Raw genomic sequence first — 17,900 nt, forward strand, 5'->3', positions numbered from 1 at the left:
CCAGCAACTATCTACTTCTTGATTCTTGGCACAGTGCACATCTTCTTCACTACTTGTGTTGTTTGCTAAACTCATTGACAAGTCCTCAATCATATTCTTCTACATATTATCTCCAACAAGTGGTATCAGAGTGACTTGCAGTTCAACCGCAATAGTAACATAAATCTAAGAAGAGAAGAAACAATATAAGGAAAGGCCCAGACCAATAAATGTCACTTCCAACAGAACATGGCTTCAACATCCTACACGAGAGTAGAAATCCAAAAGTTCGACGGCAAGAACTTTGCCCTATGGAAGGAGATGATGTAGGATGTATTAATCATCCAGCATCATATCAAGGCAATATGGCACACCAACAAGCTGTCATGACTCATGAGTAGGAGAGAGAGAGAGAGAGAGAGAGAGAGAGAGAGAGAGAGAGAGAGAGTAGAAAAGATGAAGATAGAAGGTAGAGACAGACAGACAGGAAATGGAAATGAGTTTATATTATGAGAGAACAAGGTTTACAAAGAGTAGACTACGGGTTAAAGATTGGTGTTGAACCGAATGAGTTGTGATCATGAATAAACACCTATTTATATGTTCTTATGGAGTATTCTAGAATGTTCTAGAATATTTTAGATTTTTATGATATTTAAGTTGATCATGGAATACTCTAGAATGTTCAAGTATACTCTAAATATGTTGTAATAATTAATAATATAACTATTATAACTATATATCATATGACATGTTATTCTAATAGTTAAAGGTATAATGTAGACACCAAGAGTTTGTGGGTTCGAATCCTTCTAAGCCAAAATGTATGTCTTCATGACATTATTCCCCTTTTTCAACGACGAGTTCCATGAGTCAGAAGACAAGATTGAAAACTTGGCTTATGGGGATATTTGTTATGAAATGCATCAACCATGTCAGAGGCGTTAGCAAGATTCTTGGCAAGCTCCCATGTTTGATCATTAGGTGTATAACCTAACCAATCAACCAAATAATATAGTTTGTTGTGGACGAGCTTGAAGTCAATAATGGCAACAACTTCATAATATTCAGATCAGTGTGGAAACTTCGATTGGATGTGGGGGCGATGTAAGACGACCTCGAATAGAGCTTGTTGTGTACGGTTCCAAAAGTGAAACATGAAAGACCGGGTGAATACGCATATGAGGAAGAAGATCAAGGTGAAATGCCACATGATTGATCTTAGCAAAGATGACATATGGGCCAATATGTTGATAATCTAGTTTGTAGCATGGTTTTGTGGTTTTAATACTACCTTGTAAGAGCCATACTCGATCTCCCACTTGAAATGTAGTCGATGAATCACGGTTGGCAACCTTCTTTTGAGTGTTTTGAGCATCACATAAATGGTGCAAAAGGATATCTTGAATTTCTTGAAGTCGACTAAGCCGACTTCAAGAAATTCAAGATATCCTTTTAGCAGGCTAGTTTGTCGGGAGTTCGGGATGTTCAAGCATCGTCCAACGAGGATGATACCCAATGTTGAATATGTTTGTTAGTTGCAACCTATTTGGAATAGCTTATTCCCTTACAAGGAAATTTGTTCCTATTATTTTGCATCTATAGCTTATTATTACCATTCCCATGCTCAAACTATAGACGTTTCTAGTCTAGTACTTTCTTACAATATGTTTACAAAATTAATGCACGTTCATCTAGTAACGTATGGCTTCCACTAAGTAGCCAGCATTGGGTTTACTATTTTGCTATCATACTCCTTTTATAACACAAAATATGCACTACATCATGAGTAAATATTCACCTACAAACTATAGTTCAATCATTTATGCCAAAATAAACCCTAAATCATGAATGTATGATTCATTAGTGATTGATGCCTAAGAAATTAGGGAGCCTAAATAAATAACATATACAAGCCAAACAATTTTAATAAGCCTTTTTAACCATGAAACTTTGAATAAGATTAGTTCAAACTGAAATATTGACATTTCACTTTCATATGACCTTGAAGCTCTAAATTTCCATGGGAGAAATTTCAATATACAAAACCCCTTCCATTGAATAAGGTGGAAACTATTTCAAAGCCCTTAGATAAGGATCACTTTGATGCCAGTCAATCCAAACCAAAATATCTCAAACCCACTACAATGACACTGATAGAAATACTGTGTGATGGATACTCAGAAATTCCCAAATTTGATCCTATGTGATGGATATTGGCGAGGGCCAACCACACCCCTAATTGCATGTCATTATGTTGCAGTCTTTTTTATCAAGCAAATTATTTAAAAAAACAAAATAATGACCAACGCCAATTAATGTACACCAAGCCATAACATTGAACAAAATATTGTTTGATCATGACTAGGCCCCAAGAACACCTATTCAGGATTTAAAAGCTTGTGATAGACATAACACATTCATTTCATTTTCAACTGCAGCTTCATGAGCAAAATTTTGAGGCTACATAGATGTCATTAGCCATTGCCATATCTTTGTTGGAATGCCATACCATCAGAAAAATGGGTCAGAATAGTCCTGACACTGACCTTGCAAGACAGGTACTGGATCACCAAAGTTTTACATTCCTTCAGTTTCTATCACCTGAATGATCTTTCAGAAGCTCTCAATTAAGAAGATAGCTCCGAGACATCCAAAATGATACATGTGGGTGGCGAGTACCTATCTATGCACCTAGCTTAGAGAGAAGTCTCTCACAAAAGTTAGGTTATGGGAGAACAAAACATTTATGAATCTGAAAATCTCATAGCAAAACAGATTTCTTTGATCTCCTGGCAGCCTCTCTTTCGGCAACTAGCACAGAAAACTCTGGTCCTAGCATGTCTTTGATAGCTATACCCTTTGATATGCTTGCTTCAAAAGTGTCAATTACAATGTCAGGATATATTAAGAAACCAAGTGCAGATAATACATGAATGCTATTTGCTAATCTGCAGATATTCTGCCTCACTGATAAAGGGATAACTATACTACTCAGCTCTCCATTTACAGAATCATCATTCGATTCTGTTTTGTTTGAACTTGGATTTTGCACATCAAGTGTTTTTTCTTCAGAAGACACAGCAATCCAGATATAACCATTACACCCAATAATCATGTCCACCCCATACTGTTTCAGAGAGTGGAAGTGTTGCTTCAAACGTTTCACTAGGTAGGCAGCAACCTTGACAAGCTGACCATTCTCAAGCTGTAAAGGTAAAAATGGAATGAATGAATATATGAGATAGAGAAACAAACGAACATACCTTATGAATATGAGCTATATGGAATGAATGACAGACAAGAAATGCAAAGAACTACTTGATTGCAACAAACCTTTCCATATTTTAAACTCCTTGTGTGCAAATGAACTGATCCATCATTATGTACACTTTGAACTTCAGCCTGTTTACAAGCACAAACAGTAGCTTGAAACTGAATTCATCATGCAATTGATGCAACAAATTGCAATATTACTTACACTAATGAGATCATTCTCTTCGAATAACGTTCGCATATTGAGCTCATCTACAGCTGTTCGCCTTCTCTGTGTACAACCAACGAATCTCTCTCTCTCTCTCTCTCTCTCTCTCTCTCTCTCTCTCTCTCTCTCTCTCTGTATATATATATATACATATCTATGTGGGTCGATCATAAAAATTGATGAACATAAATTCTACATATGGCTCAAAATAGAAACACCTAATTATTTGCCCACTTTTGTAGTTGGATGACATGGGAAATATGTGGAGGTCACGCTTCACACATTATGCTACACCTATTGAACCTGACAACTAAACCATATTCTTTGCCGAACAGGGAAACCATATACATTGATACATGTTAGAGCCCATCCCATTGTCTACCATCCGAACAATTGCTTCCATGCTTGCTCACATGCATTGCGATGTGAGACAGGTCGTTAAGTCACAAGTGATAAGAGTGGTCGACTATGCATACTTTGCCCTACACAAGTTCGAGAGTCTTGAGTATCACACTTTGATACAATGTTCTGCATTTGATCATATTCAATTATGCTTTGCACACATCTTCGAGTAAACCCCCTCCTACGAATTTCTCTCACAACCACAATGTGCACTCTCAATTGCAACATTCATTGGTAAAGTTCTTGAACATTGAGTGCCGCTACTCACTTTCACATGCATTACATGAAATGTAATATTTTTGGTCTCACAAATCATCCAAAGACAACAATACAATCCACATATATCTATATCTCTGTATTAGGTGAAATGTAATATTTCTGGTTTCACAAGTCATATTTGACCTCCAAAGACAATAATAGAATCTATATATCTATATCTCTCTCTCTACTATATATATATATATATAGACACACATTTATTTTTCTTTGTGATAGCATATTATTTTACTGACTGTAAATTTAATGTCAGGAGAAAAACCTAAAAAAGCTTAGAAAGGAACAACCCAAAGGTCATTGTATCTCTTAAGACTCAAAAAATTCAAATAAGAGAGTATGTCAATATCTTCCAAGAGCACATACATATATGTACTTGTGTATATACAGACATAAATGTTTGCACGTCCACGTTAAATAAGATTTCACTGTTTAATATTTTGTTTTTCCTACCTGAATGCCACCGGGTAAGTTCACAGATGAAAGCATCAAATGTACATCCTGTCTAAAATTGATATCAACCTTCCAGCGCTTTTCTCCAACCTATAAGATAAAAATAAATTTCATTGCTGATATATAACTTTTTAAGCTCAGAATCCTCAGCCTTAACTATGTAAAAAAATTAAGAGCAAACCTAACACATATATGCAAATGCATAATGAGAGCATTTTTATTTACCTGAGTTATTCGGCCAACTACAACATCTCCAGTTTCAGCATTATACCTGTATAAGAATTTTGTTTATTTCGGAAAGAGAAATAGCCTTAGGTGCAACAACCTACAGCATTTCAATAACTACATCAAATAAAATCTTCCTTCCTCAAAAATGTCCATAGGTAAGATCTTCAATTAATTGGCCTTGAAATCTAACAATCCATGACTTTTAAAAGGTCACAATATGATAAGATGGTCCATTATTCCTTTATTTTGGAGATTTTGTATGTGTTTGTTTACTCTCGTTATATCTCAATATCAATGTATCCATAGAAATTTCACACACCTTCCTATGTTGTATTTCCTGCTCTATGATTTATGATGACATCATGAGCTTTTGGAGGTGTATTGCAATGTATCTAACTAGTTACATTGGAGATTGATAGTTACACATTTAGCGTATCTAACTAGTTACATTTCAGATTGATCATTACACATTTAGCTACGGTGAATACACCTAGCTAGGTGTATTGAAAACTTGCCCCACCACACATTGTTAGGTATGAGCATAGATTGACATAATCGCATTCGTGGGGCCTCAAACGAATATGAATACGAATGCATTAAAAAGTATTTGTACTTTTTGGGGAAAAAAAAGCATTCGTAAAAAAGAGAAAAAGACAGTTCATAAACTCCTTCATTTTAAGTTTCCTAGATATAAAAACGGGGACTAGATAATAAAAAAGGGACTTGACACTAATAATATTCTTATAATAAATGTAAATGTATTCGTTTTATTTTTAATAAATAAAATAAAGTTTTTTTACTCTTCCAAATTTTTTGGATATCTTTATTTGACACTAAAAAGGGGACTTCACAATAATTATATTCCTATAATAAATATAAAAATATTCGTTTTTTTATAATAATTAATTAATTAATTAATTTTAAAAAATCATATTTTTATAATCTATTAATGAATGATTGTTCTTTTTTTAGTGAATTAATTTTTACTTTTTTCAAAAAAAATGAATTAATTAATTTTTATTATATTTATTTTGCAAAACAAATGGTTTTATAATATTCTTGGGGCCATTTCATATTCTCGAATATTGCGAATATCACGCATGGACAATATCACAAATATCATGCATGTGTCAATCTATGGGTATGAGATATACACTCTATGCTTGATAAATTTTGAAATGTCTAAATGAGTTCTTTAATTAGGTAGGAAGCACTGTTTCCCTACACTACAATATCTATTGATGATGAGCTAGGTAACCAAGCTGACTTAACTATACTCAGGTATGCATAATTAGGTGTCAATGGTCAAATATTGATAAGAGGATACACTTATTCATACATTAATAGATTAATCAGGGTTGCATGCATTAACCACATTTGCACCAATTGACTCTAGACCTATTTTCAAACCAATCCAGACAGTGGCCAACTGAATGCCAGTTAACGCCCTAATATTTCTGACCTATATGACTCCTCTTAATGTATTATTATGTATATGCACCTATGAGTAAGATTACGTCTTCAAACTGTCATCAATAACATTTCAAAGTTTTACATTGGTAGCATGATTATGAATGTATTTCCAGCTAGTATATGGACTTTCTTATGCCATATAATGGTGAATATCAATTCTAGAGAAAAATCTAGAACATCAGTTGAATATGTGAGCTTGCTGGTTGGAAATCATTTATAATGGGAACAATGGCCTATACAAATACATAAACCACAAGCTAAATTCCAAGAAGTTTAGGGTATTCTCATACCTTGCCCGAAGAGGCTTGACAGTAATTAACTGGTCCACACGCTCAACAACTCCACACAAGGTTGCCATGAGTTGTCCCTCAACAAGCTGTGTGCCATGTCCCCTAGGGTTGAATCAGAATGTCAATACACAACCACATCATTAGCATGAAAATCAATATGCTCTACATCATGGCTTGATAGAAAAATCCACATGAAGAACCATCAAATAGATGGTAAGCATTATTTGGGTAGGAGAAATTAACAAAAGAAGCAAGATCAGACAATCTGGGTAGGAAAATTTAACAAAGGAAGCAAGATCAGACAGTCTTCAAAGTCATTTAATAGCAGAAACATCACAAGCAATATATTAAAAAAGACCATCCACATCATTTGATAGTCAAATTCAGAACAAGAATGAAGAATCATAAGTTTTCAAAATCAAATTTTAATACGCACACTTCAAACGAAGAAAGTTCAAAAAGACCTTGTAACATCATTAAATAGCCAACTTTCATATTCAGAACCATTAAAATAACCTTGTACATCATTAAGTGGGCAAACTTACTATGAAGAAAGATCAAAAAGACCTTCAACACCATTCACTAGGTAAGTTCACCAAAGGAAGCAAGATCAAAAAGACATTCAACATCACCCAATAGGCAACTTTGATATGAAGAAATATAAATAAAACTGATCTTTTCATAATCATAGAATGCCATTATTAAATAAACATCAAGAAAGATTTAAATGGCATATCGACACCATTTTGAACGAAAATTTCACGGAAAGAAATTAGCTAAATAAAATATCACCTTATTCAGACATAATTTATATGCAAAACATCCAGGGAACAAATTGACACGCGCCTGAGGTTTTTTCTTAATTTTCCCAGATTCTCCTAATTTCTCGTGATTTCTCCAAATACCCTTGGTCAGCTCTCTACAGTGTCCTACCTGCGCAAATACATGGCCAATTCATCTCCTTGACCAGGGCATTTGGGGAAATAAAGAGAAAGTCAGGGGCATTCCGGAATCGATTTCCAAAAGAATCAACACCCGAAGACGAAATTTAGGTTTGGAAGCTAGAGTTGTAGCGGAGAGAAGTGAGCTTACTTGAGCACAGTAGACTCGTTCTGGACATGGATGGAGTCAGCGATGTTGACGAAGGAGGAGCCATGGTAGCTTCCTGGAGCTTCCTGAAGAACTTCCCGCGCTTTTCGAAGGCGGCGACGCTGACTGTCCGAGAGCTGGAAGTGAAGACCTCGGGCACAATACTCGTCCTCCATCATCGCTGTGAGAAGCCCTAAAAAGAAAGGAGGCTCACTCTGTCTCCTGTTGCGTCTGAGCAAAACCCTAAACCCTAACTGTATCTTCTTCTTGTGCTTCGACTATTCGTAAAACCCTAACTGAATCTCTCTCTTTCTCTCTCTCTCTCTCTCGATCTGACAATGCCAAACCCTAAAACCTAATTTTGTGGAATGTAGGCCGGTAATTTTGTCGAATTATGTAAATGGCCTCCCCATTGAGCACCTCCCCCAAGCGCATTTCGGGAAATAAGCTAACAATCGGAAACGGTTTGGTTTGAACCGAGCCGAACCACGATATTGCAGATTAACAGATTAAACGGTTCAGTTTTGTTCAGGTTTTTGTAAACGGTTCGGTTCAATTGGGGAGGTTTACTGGTTTGGTTCAAGCCTTTATCAGTTTACAACGGTTTGAAACCGCAGTTCAAATGGTTTAAAACATTAAATTTTGAAATTTTGAAATTTTTTTAATTGTTAAAATTAAAATGTGAAATTTTGAATTTTGACCTAATTTGAAAACCAAAAACAAACCGCGAAACCGTTGTGTTAACTGTTTAAAGGTTTGAACGTCTCTAAAACCGTTTGGTTTGAGCTTGAATATTTTTGTAATGGTTCGGTTTACACAGCTTTGGTTTAAGTGGTTTCATGGTTTGGTTTGGTTTGGTTCGGTTCAATCAAATTTTCAACTTTTTAAAACGGTTTGAGATTGACACACTCAAACCAAACCACACCAAACCATTGCCGATTGTTAGCAATAACCGAAAACTTCATACCCACGAGGGACCGCAAGGAGGAGAATTGTGTTACAGGTTGCGCCCAAATTGTCTAGGGACGATATGACACTAGGACTAACCTACACGTGTGGGAGGGTGGACTAGTTCGTATGGGTCTTGTGCAAGAGTTGTACGTTGGACACAAACATTATGGTAATGGGAGTGGTGAGTGACATGCATGTGCTCTATTGGCATGGCCATGTGTATATAAAGGTGGAGGAAGGAATGTCACTACAATCCATTAGGAGACAGTCAATCGATCGTAAGGAGAATCGCAATGGCAAAGCTTACTTCTGTATTCCTCATGGTCGTGATCATGCTCGCCGCATGTACCACGGCCAATGCTAGGACATTGACGAGGAGAGGCGTGATCAACGTCGAGACAGGAAGTACGATGAGGAGAGGCGCGAGTGACGTCGTGAGGGGTTCCTTGAGGAGGGGCGCCGCTACAGAGACAACAAGAAAGACTCCGAAGAGGAGACGGAACGTCATAACCATGGACGCGATGAGCCACGTGACGAGGAACTAAGGCGAGAGTGTGGTGACTTCATCGATAAGCATATCCGAGAGCTATATGAGCCCTCCGAAAGAGAGGAAGGTGAACAAGGACGTCACTCCCCATGGATTGAAAACACTCAACACTCAAGACCCTCAAAAGGGTGTTGCAAGAACGTCGAAAGAATCCCCGTTGAAGATCAATGTGATCGCCTTGTATGTTGATGAGGAGGAACGACGCAATGATGAGGCCGCCACCATGGCCAACAATCAAGGGAATACCGTAGGTGGGAGGAAGAGGAAGAGGAGTGCGAGAGACATAGTCGTGAGCGATGAGAGGGTGACGAACGTCGCCACCGCATGTCCCGACAACAAGAGGACGAACGTCAACAACGTCGTCAATTCAAGGCCAATGAGGAGAAAAGAGCTCTAGGCGTTGCCGCCTCCCGCCTATTGTAACAATGCGATCTTCACCCTCGTGCTTGTATTCGTCGCTTCTAAATAGTATTTGTACAATTTCCATTGAATATTATGGTCAAATAATATGTTTGTTCATAGTGTTTAGTGTCTATTGCGATGAATATGGATCGAACGAACACGTGACCTTCAAATATTCAATCTGAAGCTCTCCCAATTGAGCTATCCCCGCAATATGTTAAATAACATTAATTATCAGACTTAATTCTAGTCTCTTTAGATTAACTCATCTACAAACTAAAACCGTTGCTTATAAAAGTCTTCTCAAGTTCTTTTTTTGTTTAGACTAATGGTTCCTTAGTTGACAATCTTCGTTTCAATCATGTAAATTAGGCATTGCCATAAATTCACGTGTATGGACGTCAATTTACAAAGAACAACTCGATATTAAGACAAGGTTTCCATATCCATTTGATTTTATATAATTTTTGTTGAATAATGTGGTCATATTATATTTTTGTTCAAAGTGTTTAGTGTCTATTGTGGTGAACACCGACCACATGAGCTTCAAATCTTCAGTCTGACCCTCTCCCAACTAAGTTATCCCCACAATGTGTTAAATAACGTTAATTAATTCTAGTGTCTTTGGATTAACTCGTCTAGAAACTAAAATTGTTACTAATAAAAGTCTTCTCAAGTTGTTTTTCTGTTTAGATGAATGGTTCCTTAGTTGAAGACAATCTTTGTTTCAATCATGTAAACTAGGCATTCCCATAATTTCAAGTGTATGGACCTCAATTTACAAAGAACAACTCAATATTAACACAAGGTGTGGATATTCATTTGACTTTATAAAAATTTTGTTGAATATTGTGATCAAATTATATGTTTGTCCAAAGTGTTTAGTGTCTATTGTGCTTGATGTGGATGGAGCACGTGACCTTTCGTTCTTCCCCGCAATGTGCTTGACAACATTATTTACGAGACTTACCTTCCATGATGATCCAAAATCTCTTACTGAAGCAGTAAGTCGGGCCATGCGATATGACAATCGCTTATTTGAGCGGCGTTCTGAGCGCCAACAAATGTTACACTTTTGACCAACAAAAACATATGCTTTGTTGGTCACAACTCCACCCCAAGTATCAAAGTCAAGTGTGGTGGAAGGGCCTACTCCAATGGAAATCGAGACAACACGACGTCGAGGACCATTATCAGATGCAGAAAAGCAACAACGGCGAGCGAATCATCTATGCCTCTATTGTGGTGGTCCAGAGCATATTGCTATGAATTGTCCACATAAACCATGATGACAAGTTAACCAAGTAAGTGCTCATGACAATCCCATCTCAATTTCTGCCCCGCCTTCTTGTAATCCAAGTAGGCCTAGTAGTCCCTTTCATAAAAATACATTTGATGTCTTGAGCCAATTAGATGATGTGTTAAACGAGTAAGTCCAGCCAAAATCGGAGCCATTTGGTTGGACAACCCTAGGCATGTAACATTCGTCCCTAGTTGGGGGTTCCATTTCATCCGATCAAGTTAGTCGAGTTTTCTCTGCACAAGTTGAGCTTAACACATCTAGGTGCGATCGAGTCCCAGCTTCTACCCTCTTAGACTCTGGAGCCAACTCTCATGCAACATCATTAGTAGTCCAGAGCACTCCCTAGTTCTTGGTCTTCCATGGTTTGAGCTACATAACCCAACTATTGATTGGAGAAAAAGAACCATTAAAGAGGTCACAATACAATTTGAGTCTCTTAAAACTCCAACAAAGGATATGACATTCCAAAAGATTTCGACAATCTCTATACATCAGTTACGTGAGGAAGGACAGAAGGAAGACATGTTGGTGTTCGCAGTTTTAGCAACTCCCACATCGAGCTCACAAGAATCGGGGGTTCAACTACCAAGGAAATATATAGAATTCTCCGATGTTTTTGATAAGGTGAAGGCCAATAGACTACCAAAGCATCGACCGTATGATTGCCCGATTGATTTGCAGCCCGGAAAAGAGCCTCCATGGGGGCCAATTTCTAACCTTTCGCCCACAGAGTTAGAGGTTCTTCGAGAATATATTGACGAGAACTTGGCGAATGGGTTTATCCAGCATTCAAGTTCTCCTACCAGCACACCCATATTTTTTGTTAAGAAGAAAGATGGTTCCCTTCGTCTGGTCGTGGATTATCGAGGATTGAATAAAGTAACTATTCGAAACCGATATGCTCTACCATTGATTTCGAGCCTTCTGGAACGCCTCAGTGGAGCTAAGTATTTCACAAAGTTAGATCTTCGAGGTGCTTACAATCTTGTTCAAATTCGTCTTGGTGATGAATGGAAGACTGTTTTCCGTACTCACTATGGCCTTTTTGAGTATACAATTATGCCATTTGGTCTCACGAATGCACCATCAGTTTTCCAACATATGGCGAATGACATTTTTCAAGATTTCCTCGATATTTTCATCATAATTTACCTGGATGATATCTTGATCTACTCAAAAACTCAAGAGGATCCTGATATACACGTCCGACAAGCTTTGCAACAGTTGCATGAATATGGTCTCTATGCAAAATTGGAGAAGTGCAGTTTCGACCAACGTCAAGTGGAATTTTTTGGGTACATAGTCTCTTCACATGGCATCTCTATGGATCCCGTAAAGGTTCAAACAATTTTGGATTGGCAAACACCACAGTCTGTGCGACATGTACAATTTTTTTAGGGTTCGCAAACTTTTATCACAAGTTCATCAAAGATTATTCAAAGATCGTATTGCCCCTCACTCAACTGACATAGAAGAATCGACCATTTGTGTGGAGTATAAATGCAAACTCTACATTTGAAGGATTAAAGCAAGCATTTACATCCGCACCAATTTTGATGCATGTTGATCCATTGAAGCGCTTTATACTCAAAGCTAATGCATCCGACTTCGCACTAGGAAGCGTATTATCCCAGATTAGCAATGATGGCCAACTGCACCCAATGGCTTTTCATTCATGGAAATTCGAAGCTACAGAAATCAACTATGAGATTCACGACAAAGAGCTTCTTGCCATTGTGGATTCTTTTCAACAATGATGTCATGTTTTGGAGGGTTCATCTCAACAAATCATTGTCTATAATGATCACAAAAATCTAACGTACTTCCAAAGTGCTCGAGTCTTGAGTCGTCGACAAGATCGTTGGGCGCAGTTCTTAACTCATTTTGATTTCATAATTCTATATCGCCTTGGGATGCAACAAGGAAAAACAGATGCTTTATCTCGGCGTTCATATATGGAACTTCAACCAGGAGAGGCCGCATTTGAAAATCAGAAGGAAATCCTCTTGGGACTTGACCGTCTACGACTAATGGCATTTCATGCTATAGACACACCCGAGGATTCAAGTCTTCTGGATTCCATTCAGGAGCATATTGAGACTAATGAATTCGCCCAAGATATTCTGAACCATATTATCCCAGATCGTGCTTCTTGTTCACAACCTCAAAATCCTCGTCAAGACTATAACCAGTTCAATTGGCATGATGGTTTACTTTTTCGACAAAATCTCTTATATGTGCCTGATGGTCCTTCTCGACTCCAAGTCTTGCAACAATGTCATGACACACCAATGGCTGGACATTTCGGCATCCACAAGACTTTGGCGTTAATTTCTCGAAGGTATTGGTGGCCACGACTTCGCCATTTTGTTACGGATTATGTTCGTAGTTGTGATACATGTTGCCAATCCAAAAAACCTTGACATCATCCATATGGCTTATTACAGCCAATGCCTATTCTTGAGAGTCCATGGAAATCTATTTCATTGGACTTCATTATGGATCTACCACCTTCCAAGGGTTTTGATTCTATTCTCATGGTAGTAGATCGTTTTACCAAGATGTCACATTTTCTTCCCTGCACAAAGGCCATTACGAGCCAATAGACAACCGCGTTACTCATGCGAGAGGCTATTCGACATCATGGTCTTCCTAATGATATTATCAGTGATCGGGGTCCCCAGTTCATCTCAAAATTTTGGCGGCACATGTTCACACTCTTACATACTTCTTGCAAACTCTCTTCTGGCTACCATCCAGAAACTAACGGACAGAGTGAGCGCACCAACCAAACAGTAGAACAATATCTTCGTTGTTTTGTCAACTATCAACAAGATGATTGGGTTGATCTATTACATTTGGCTGAATTTTCTTACAATAACTTAGAACATTCTTCTACTGGATATTCCCCATTTTTTGCAAACATTGGGTACCATCCTCGTTGGACTATGCTTGAACATCCCGAACTCCCGACAAACCCGGCTGCTGAAGATTGACTCACCCGACTCCAAGAAGTTCAAGCTATCCTTTTGCACCATTTATGTGATGCTCAAAACACTCAAAAGAAGGTTGTCGACCGTCATCGACTACATTTCAAGTGGGAGATCGAGTATGGCTTTTAAAAGGTTGCATTAAAACAACCCGACCTTGCTGCAAATTGGATTATCAACGTTTTGGCCCATATGTGATATCTGGTAAGATCAATGATGTGGCATTTCGCCTTGATCTTCCCCCTCATATGCATCTTCACCCAGTCTTCCATGTTTCACTTTTGGAGCCATGCACAACCAGCTCTATTCCAGGCCGTCTTACATCTCCCCCACGTCCAATCGAAGTTTCGGATGGCTCCGAATATGAACTTGCTGCCATTCTCGACTCCAAGATTGGTCGCAACAAATTGTATTATTTGGTTGATTGGTTAGGTTATACACCTAATGATCGAACATGGGAACCTCTCGAGAATCTTGCTAATGCCTCTGAAATGGTTAATGCATTTCACAACAAATATCCCCATAAGCCAAGTTCGAAATCTTGTCTTCTAACTCGTGGAACTTGTTGTCAAAAAAGGGGGATAATGTCATGAAGACATACATTTTGGCCTTACAAGGATTTGAGCCCAAGACGTCTTGGTCTATATGTTAAACCTTTAACCATTATAATAATATATATGATGTATAGTTATAATAAATGTATTATTAGTTATTACAGATATTTAGAGTATTCTAGAACATTCTAGGATATTCCATGATTATATTAAATATCATAAATATCATAAATATCATAAATATTCTAGAATATTCAAGAATACTCCATAAGGACCTATAAATAGGTGTCTATTCATTCATCACAACTCATTCGGTTCAACACTAGTTTGTAGCCCCTTAGCCTACTCTTTGTAATCCTTGCTCTCTTATAATATAAACTCTCTCTCTCTATATATATACCTTCTATTGTCATCTTATCTTTCTCTCTCCTATTCTCAAGTCTCGACACCTTTAAGCTATGTTGGACAAAAGGGAAAGTTCATGAACGTAACACTTTCCGACAATCACAAAGAACCTGGTATCGGTCGGACAAATCGTCGACCAGGGAATGCAGGTGCGGTTTACACACCTCGGGTGCTTCATCAAAGAAGAAGGCCGGATAATCACACAAGGGCGCCGAGACGAGAGGATGTTCATCCTCGACACCAACAACGTAGGCACCACGTTGTTCGCCAAAGGACAGAAGATCGAATCAGACATCAATCTCTGGCATAAGCGACCAGTCATGTCAACTACCAAAGGCTTCAGGACTTGCAATTGAAACAAGTTGTTTTTCGGTTTGCCGAAATTTAGCGGCCGGAAGCCCCAAATTTGTGAAGCCTGCCAACTCGGGAAGCAACACCGGCTTCCATTCCCCACCGAACGAAACCAAATTCGTAACAAGCTTGAATTAATCCATTCGGATGTATGGGGACCAGCACAGAACGTTAGTCTTGGCGAGAGTCGATATTTCGTCTCCTTCATCGACGACTACAGCCGGCACATGTGGTTCTACCTCATTGAGAAGAAAACTGAGGTCTTCGATTGTTTCCGGAACCTTCAAAACTTAGTCGAAAGGGAAACGGAGAGGAAGATCAAGTGCCTGTAGTCGGATGGTAGAAAAGAATATTTTTCGGGCCAATTCAACAGTTTTCTGCAGCAGAAAAGAATTTTGAGAGAATTCAGTTGTAGGTACACACCGGAACAAAACAATGTACCCGATTGTTGATGCGGCGAGGACAATGCTTGAGGAGAAGAGCATGCCCAAGTTCTACTGGGCTAAGGCAGTTCAGACGGTCGTCTACATCCAAAACCAGATCGGAGACAAGGTGTCAGCACATGAGCTATATTTCGAGTGGAAGCCAAATTTAAGGCACCTTCGGATATTCGGTAGCATAACCTATGTGCATGTACTGGATGGGAAACAGAGGAAGCTGGATCCGAAGTCGGAGAAGTGCATACTAGTCGACTACTCACATGAGCAAAAGGGGTATAAGTGTTATAACCCCCGACCAAAATAGGTTCGAGTGAGCCGAAATGTCGAATTTGATGAGTCGGCATCATGGTACTCTCTACCGGCTCCAATGTCTGACTCCGACCCGATTCCGGAGGATGAGGCCAGTGAGCCCGAGGAGACCCAAGTAGATGAAGAAGAATTCGATACTCTAGATGAGAGTCCGATCTCATTCCGGCTAAGTGGGCCAAATGAGCGGCTTAGTTGGAATGACCAGTCGGATAAAGAACCGACGCGTAGTGGAGACTCTGTCGTGTTGTCCCCGCGCAAGGAACCGAGGAAATGGTTCACGTGCACAGAGAAGGGGAAGAAAAAGATGCTGGAATACGACACCGACAACGAAGAGTCAGATCGGAGTGATTCTGACTCCAGACAGAACGAAGTCATATCTTCATAAACAAAGTCCGAACCGGCCAAGAAGGACCTCAAACTGGCTAACGAGAATTTACGTTGATCAACCCGCCAGAAGAACCCCATAAATAGGTACGGATACAATGAGTACATGGTGCATCACTATGCGTACATGACTGTTACGGGCATGACCATATAATATCTCGTGGTGAGAATGTACCATAGTATTCTATACATGTGGATAAAGTGTGAGGGTTAAACGAGAGTGTAAAGAAGGGGAGGATTACTTTTAATACTCGAGATTGAGACAACCCATTAGGCCAAGTGTGAACTTGCTTGGGGGCCTTAGGTCTGGCTATAAATATGAGGCCTAGCTACCCTCATTTCATGATCTCTTGACTACGTCGAGACTCTGTTCTTGTGGTGGGTCTACTCTTGTAGCGAGCGCGCCTTCACTAGGTACGACTCAACGCCACGACGGTGGTATGGGACGCCGATCGAGGCTCGAGTCCGTCTCGATCCCTTCGCTCGAGGGTGGTCAGGTGGATCGACAACCTTCTTTCTCTCTCTCCTTTCTTATTTATCTAAGCAGGAACCGGACCGGAGGAGGAGCGCGAATGAATCGTGAGGACGCCAAAAGGAGTCGGACGGAAGAACCGGCTACCAAAGATACTGACACCACAATCCCACCTCAAGTTGAGCTTGAGGGGGAGTGTTGAGCGGGCAAGCTCAACCGGATCCATATCGGCTGAATAAGCTAGAGTTGTTTCGGTATCCAAAACGGAGAACCGGATTGGTGTCCGGATCGGTATCCAAAACCTAGAGCCAGATCGGATTGAAACTGGTATGTCGTTAGAGGCCTACGGATCTAGCCTAGTACGTAGGCATATTTTTGGGAGTCTGTGTCAATCGCTCGTATGAGCATTGAAGTACCTGTCAGTACTTTTTTTAGTCCTTTATGGACTTGTATAAAAGCATCATCGTCACCGTCACCCAACACAAACGTCCATTGATGTCCATTTGAAACCTGCCAACATGGATAGTACCACTTAGGAGCTCTATCTCCAACAGATTCTCCCCCACCTTCGACAAGCCATTGTTTTTGTTCCTATTCTTGTTCCGATTCCTGCTCCTCGGTCTCTTGTTTCTCTATGGGGGAAAATGTGGTGTGCATGAGTTCCTTTGTGCCACCCTTTTAGCACACCTTTTTAACATCCATGTACCTAAGCCGACCCACCCTTTTTAGCTAAGTCAACCCAAATGGGTACCTTTGTATCAACTATAATGTGAGTAAGACGTATCAACTATAATGTGAGTAGGACGTAAGAAACTAAATAGGTTGGTTTTGATCTCTTATGTGCATTTTACAATATTTATATCCATATATATATGTGGAACTATCTATTTCATCTTCTTGAATCATGTTACATTGCACATCTCTATCTTGCTTGCTACTTGTGTTGTTTGCTAGACTCACTGTCACGTCCCCAATCTCACACAATGGTTCGTTAGTTGAAGACAATGTACGTTTCAATCATGTAAATTAAGCATTCCCATAATTTGATGCCCTATGTACCTCAATTTTCAGATATGTTTGTTCATGGTCTTTACTTGCGGTGAACGTGGATCGAACACGTG

The 17,900-nt window shown here is 39.1% G+C and overlaps 1 protein-coding gene across 1 annotated transcript; it reads right to left on the reverse strand.

Annotated features, from left to right (window-relative positions):
- Positions 1 to 2,367: 2,367 nt before the first annotated feature.
- Positions 2,368 to 7,983, reverse strand: RRP4 (ribosomal RNA processing 4). The gene is made up of 7 exons (XM_087316506.1): positions 7,675 to 7,983; positions 6,583 to 6,684; positions 4,817 to 4,862; positions 4,592 to 4,681; positions 3,461 to 3,526; positions 3,316 to 3,384; positions 2,368 to 3,187 (listed from the first exon to the last, which is right to left on the reverse strand). Exons 1-7 carry the CDS (start codon positions 7,848 to 7,850, stop codon positions 2,744 to 2,746), a joined length of 993 nt encoding a protein of 330 aa, XP_087172632.1. The 5' UTR covers positions 7,851 to 7,983; the 3' UTR covers positions 2,368 to 2,743.
- Between the last annotated feature and the right edge of the window lie 9,917 nt (positions 7,984 to 17,900).

The sequence above is a fragment of the Azolla caroliniana genome, unplaced genomic scaffold (assembly GCF_043228905.1).
Source record: "Azolla caroliniana isolate FFs.n. ecotype wild unplaced genomic scaffold, voAzoCaro1.0.p SCAF_3, whole genome shotgun sequence".
In the NCBI taxonomy this organism is placed as follows: domain Eukaryota; kingdom Viridiplantae; phylum Streptophyta; class Polypodiopsida; order Salviniales; family Salviniaceae; genus Azolla; species Azolla caroliniana.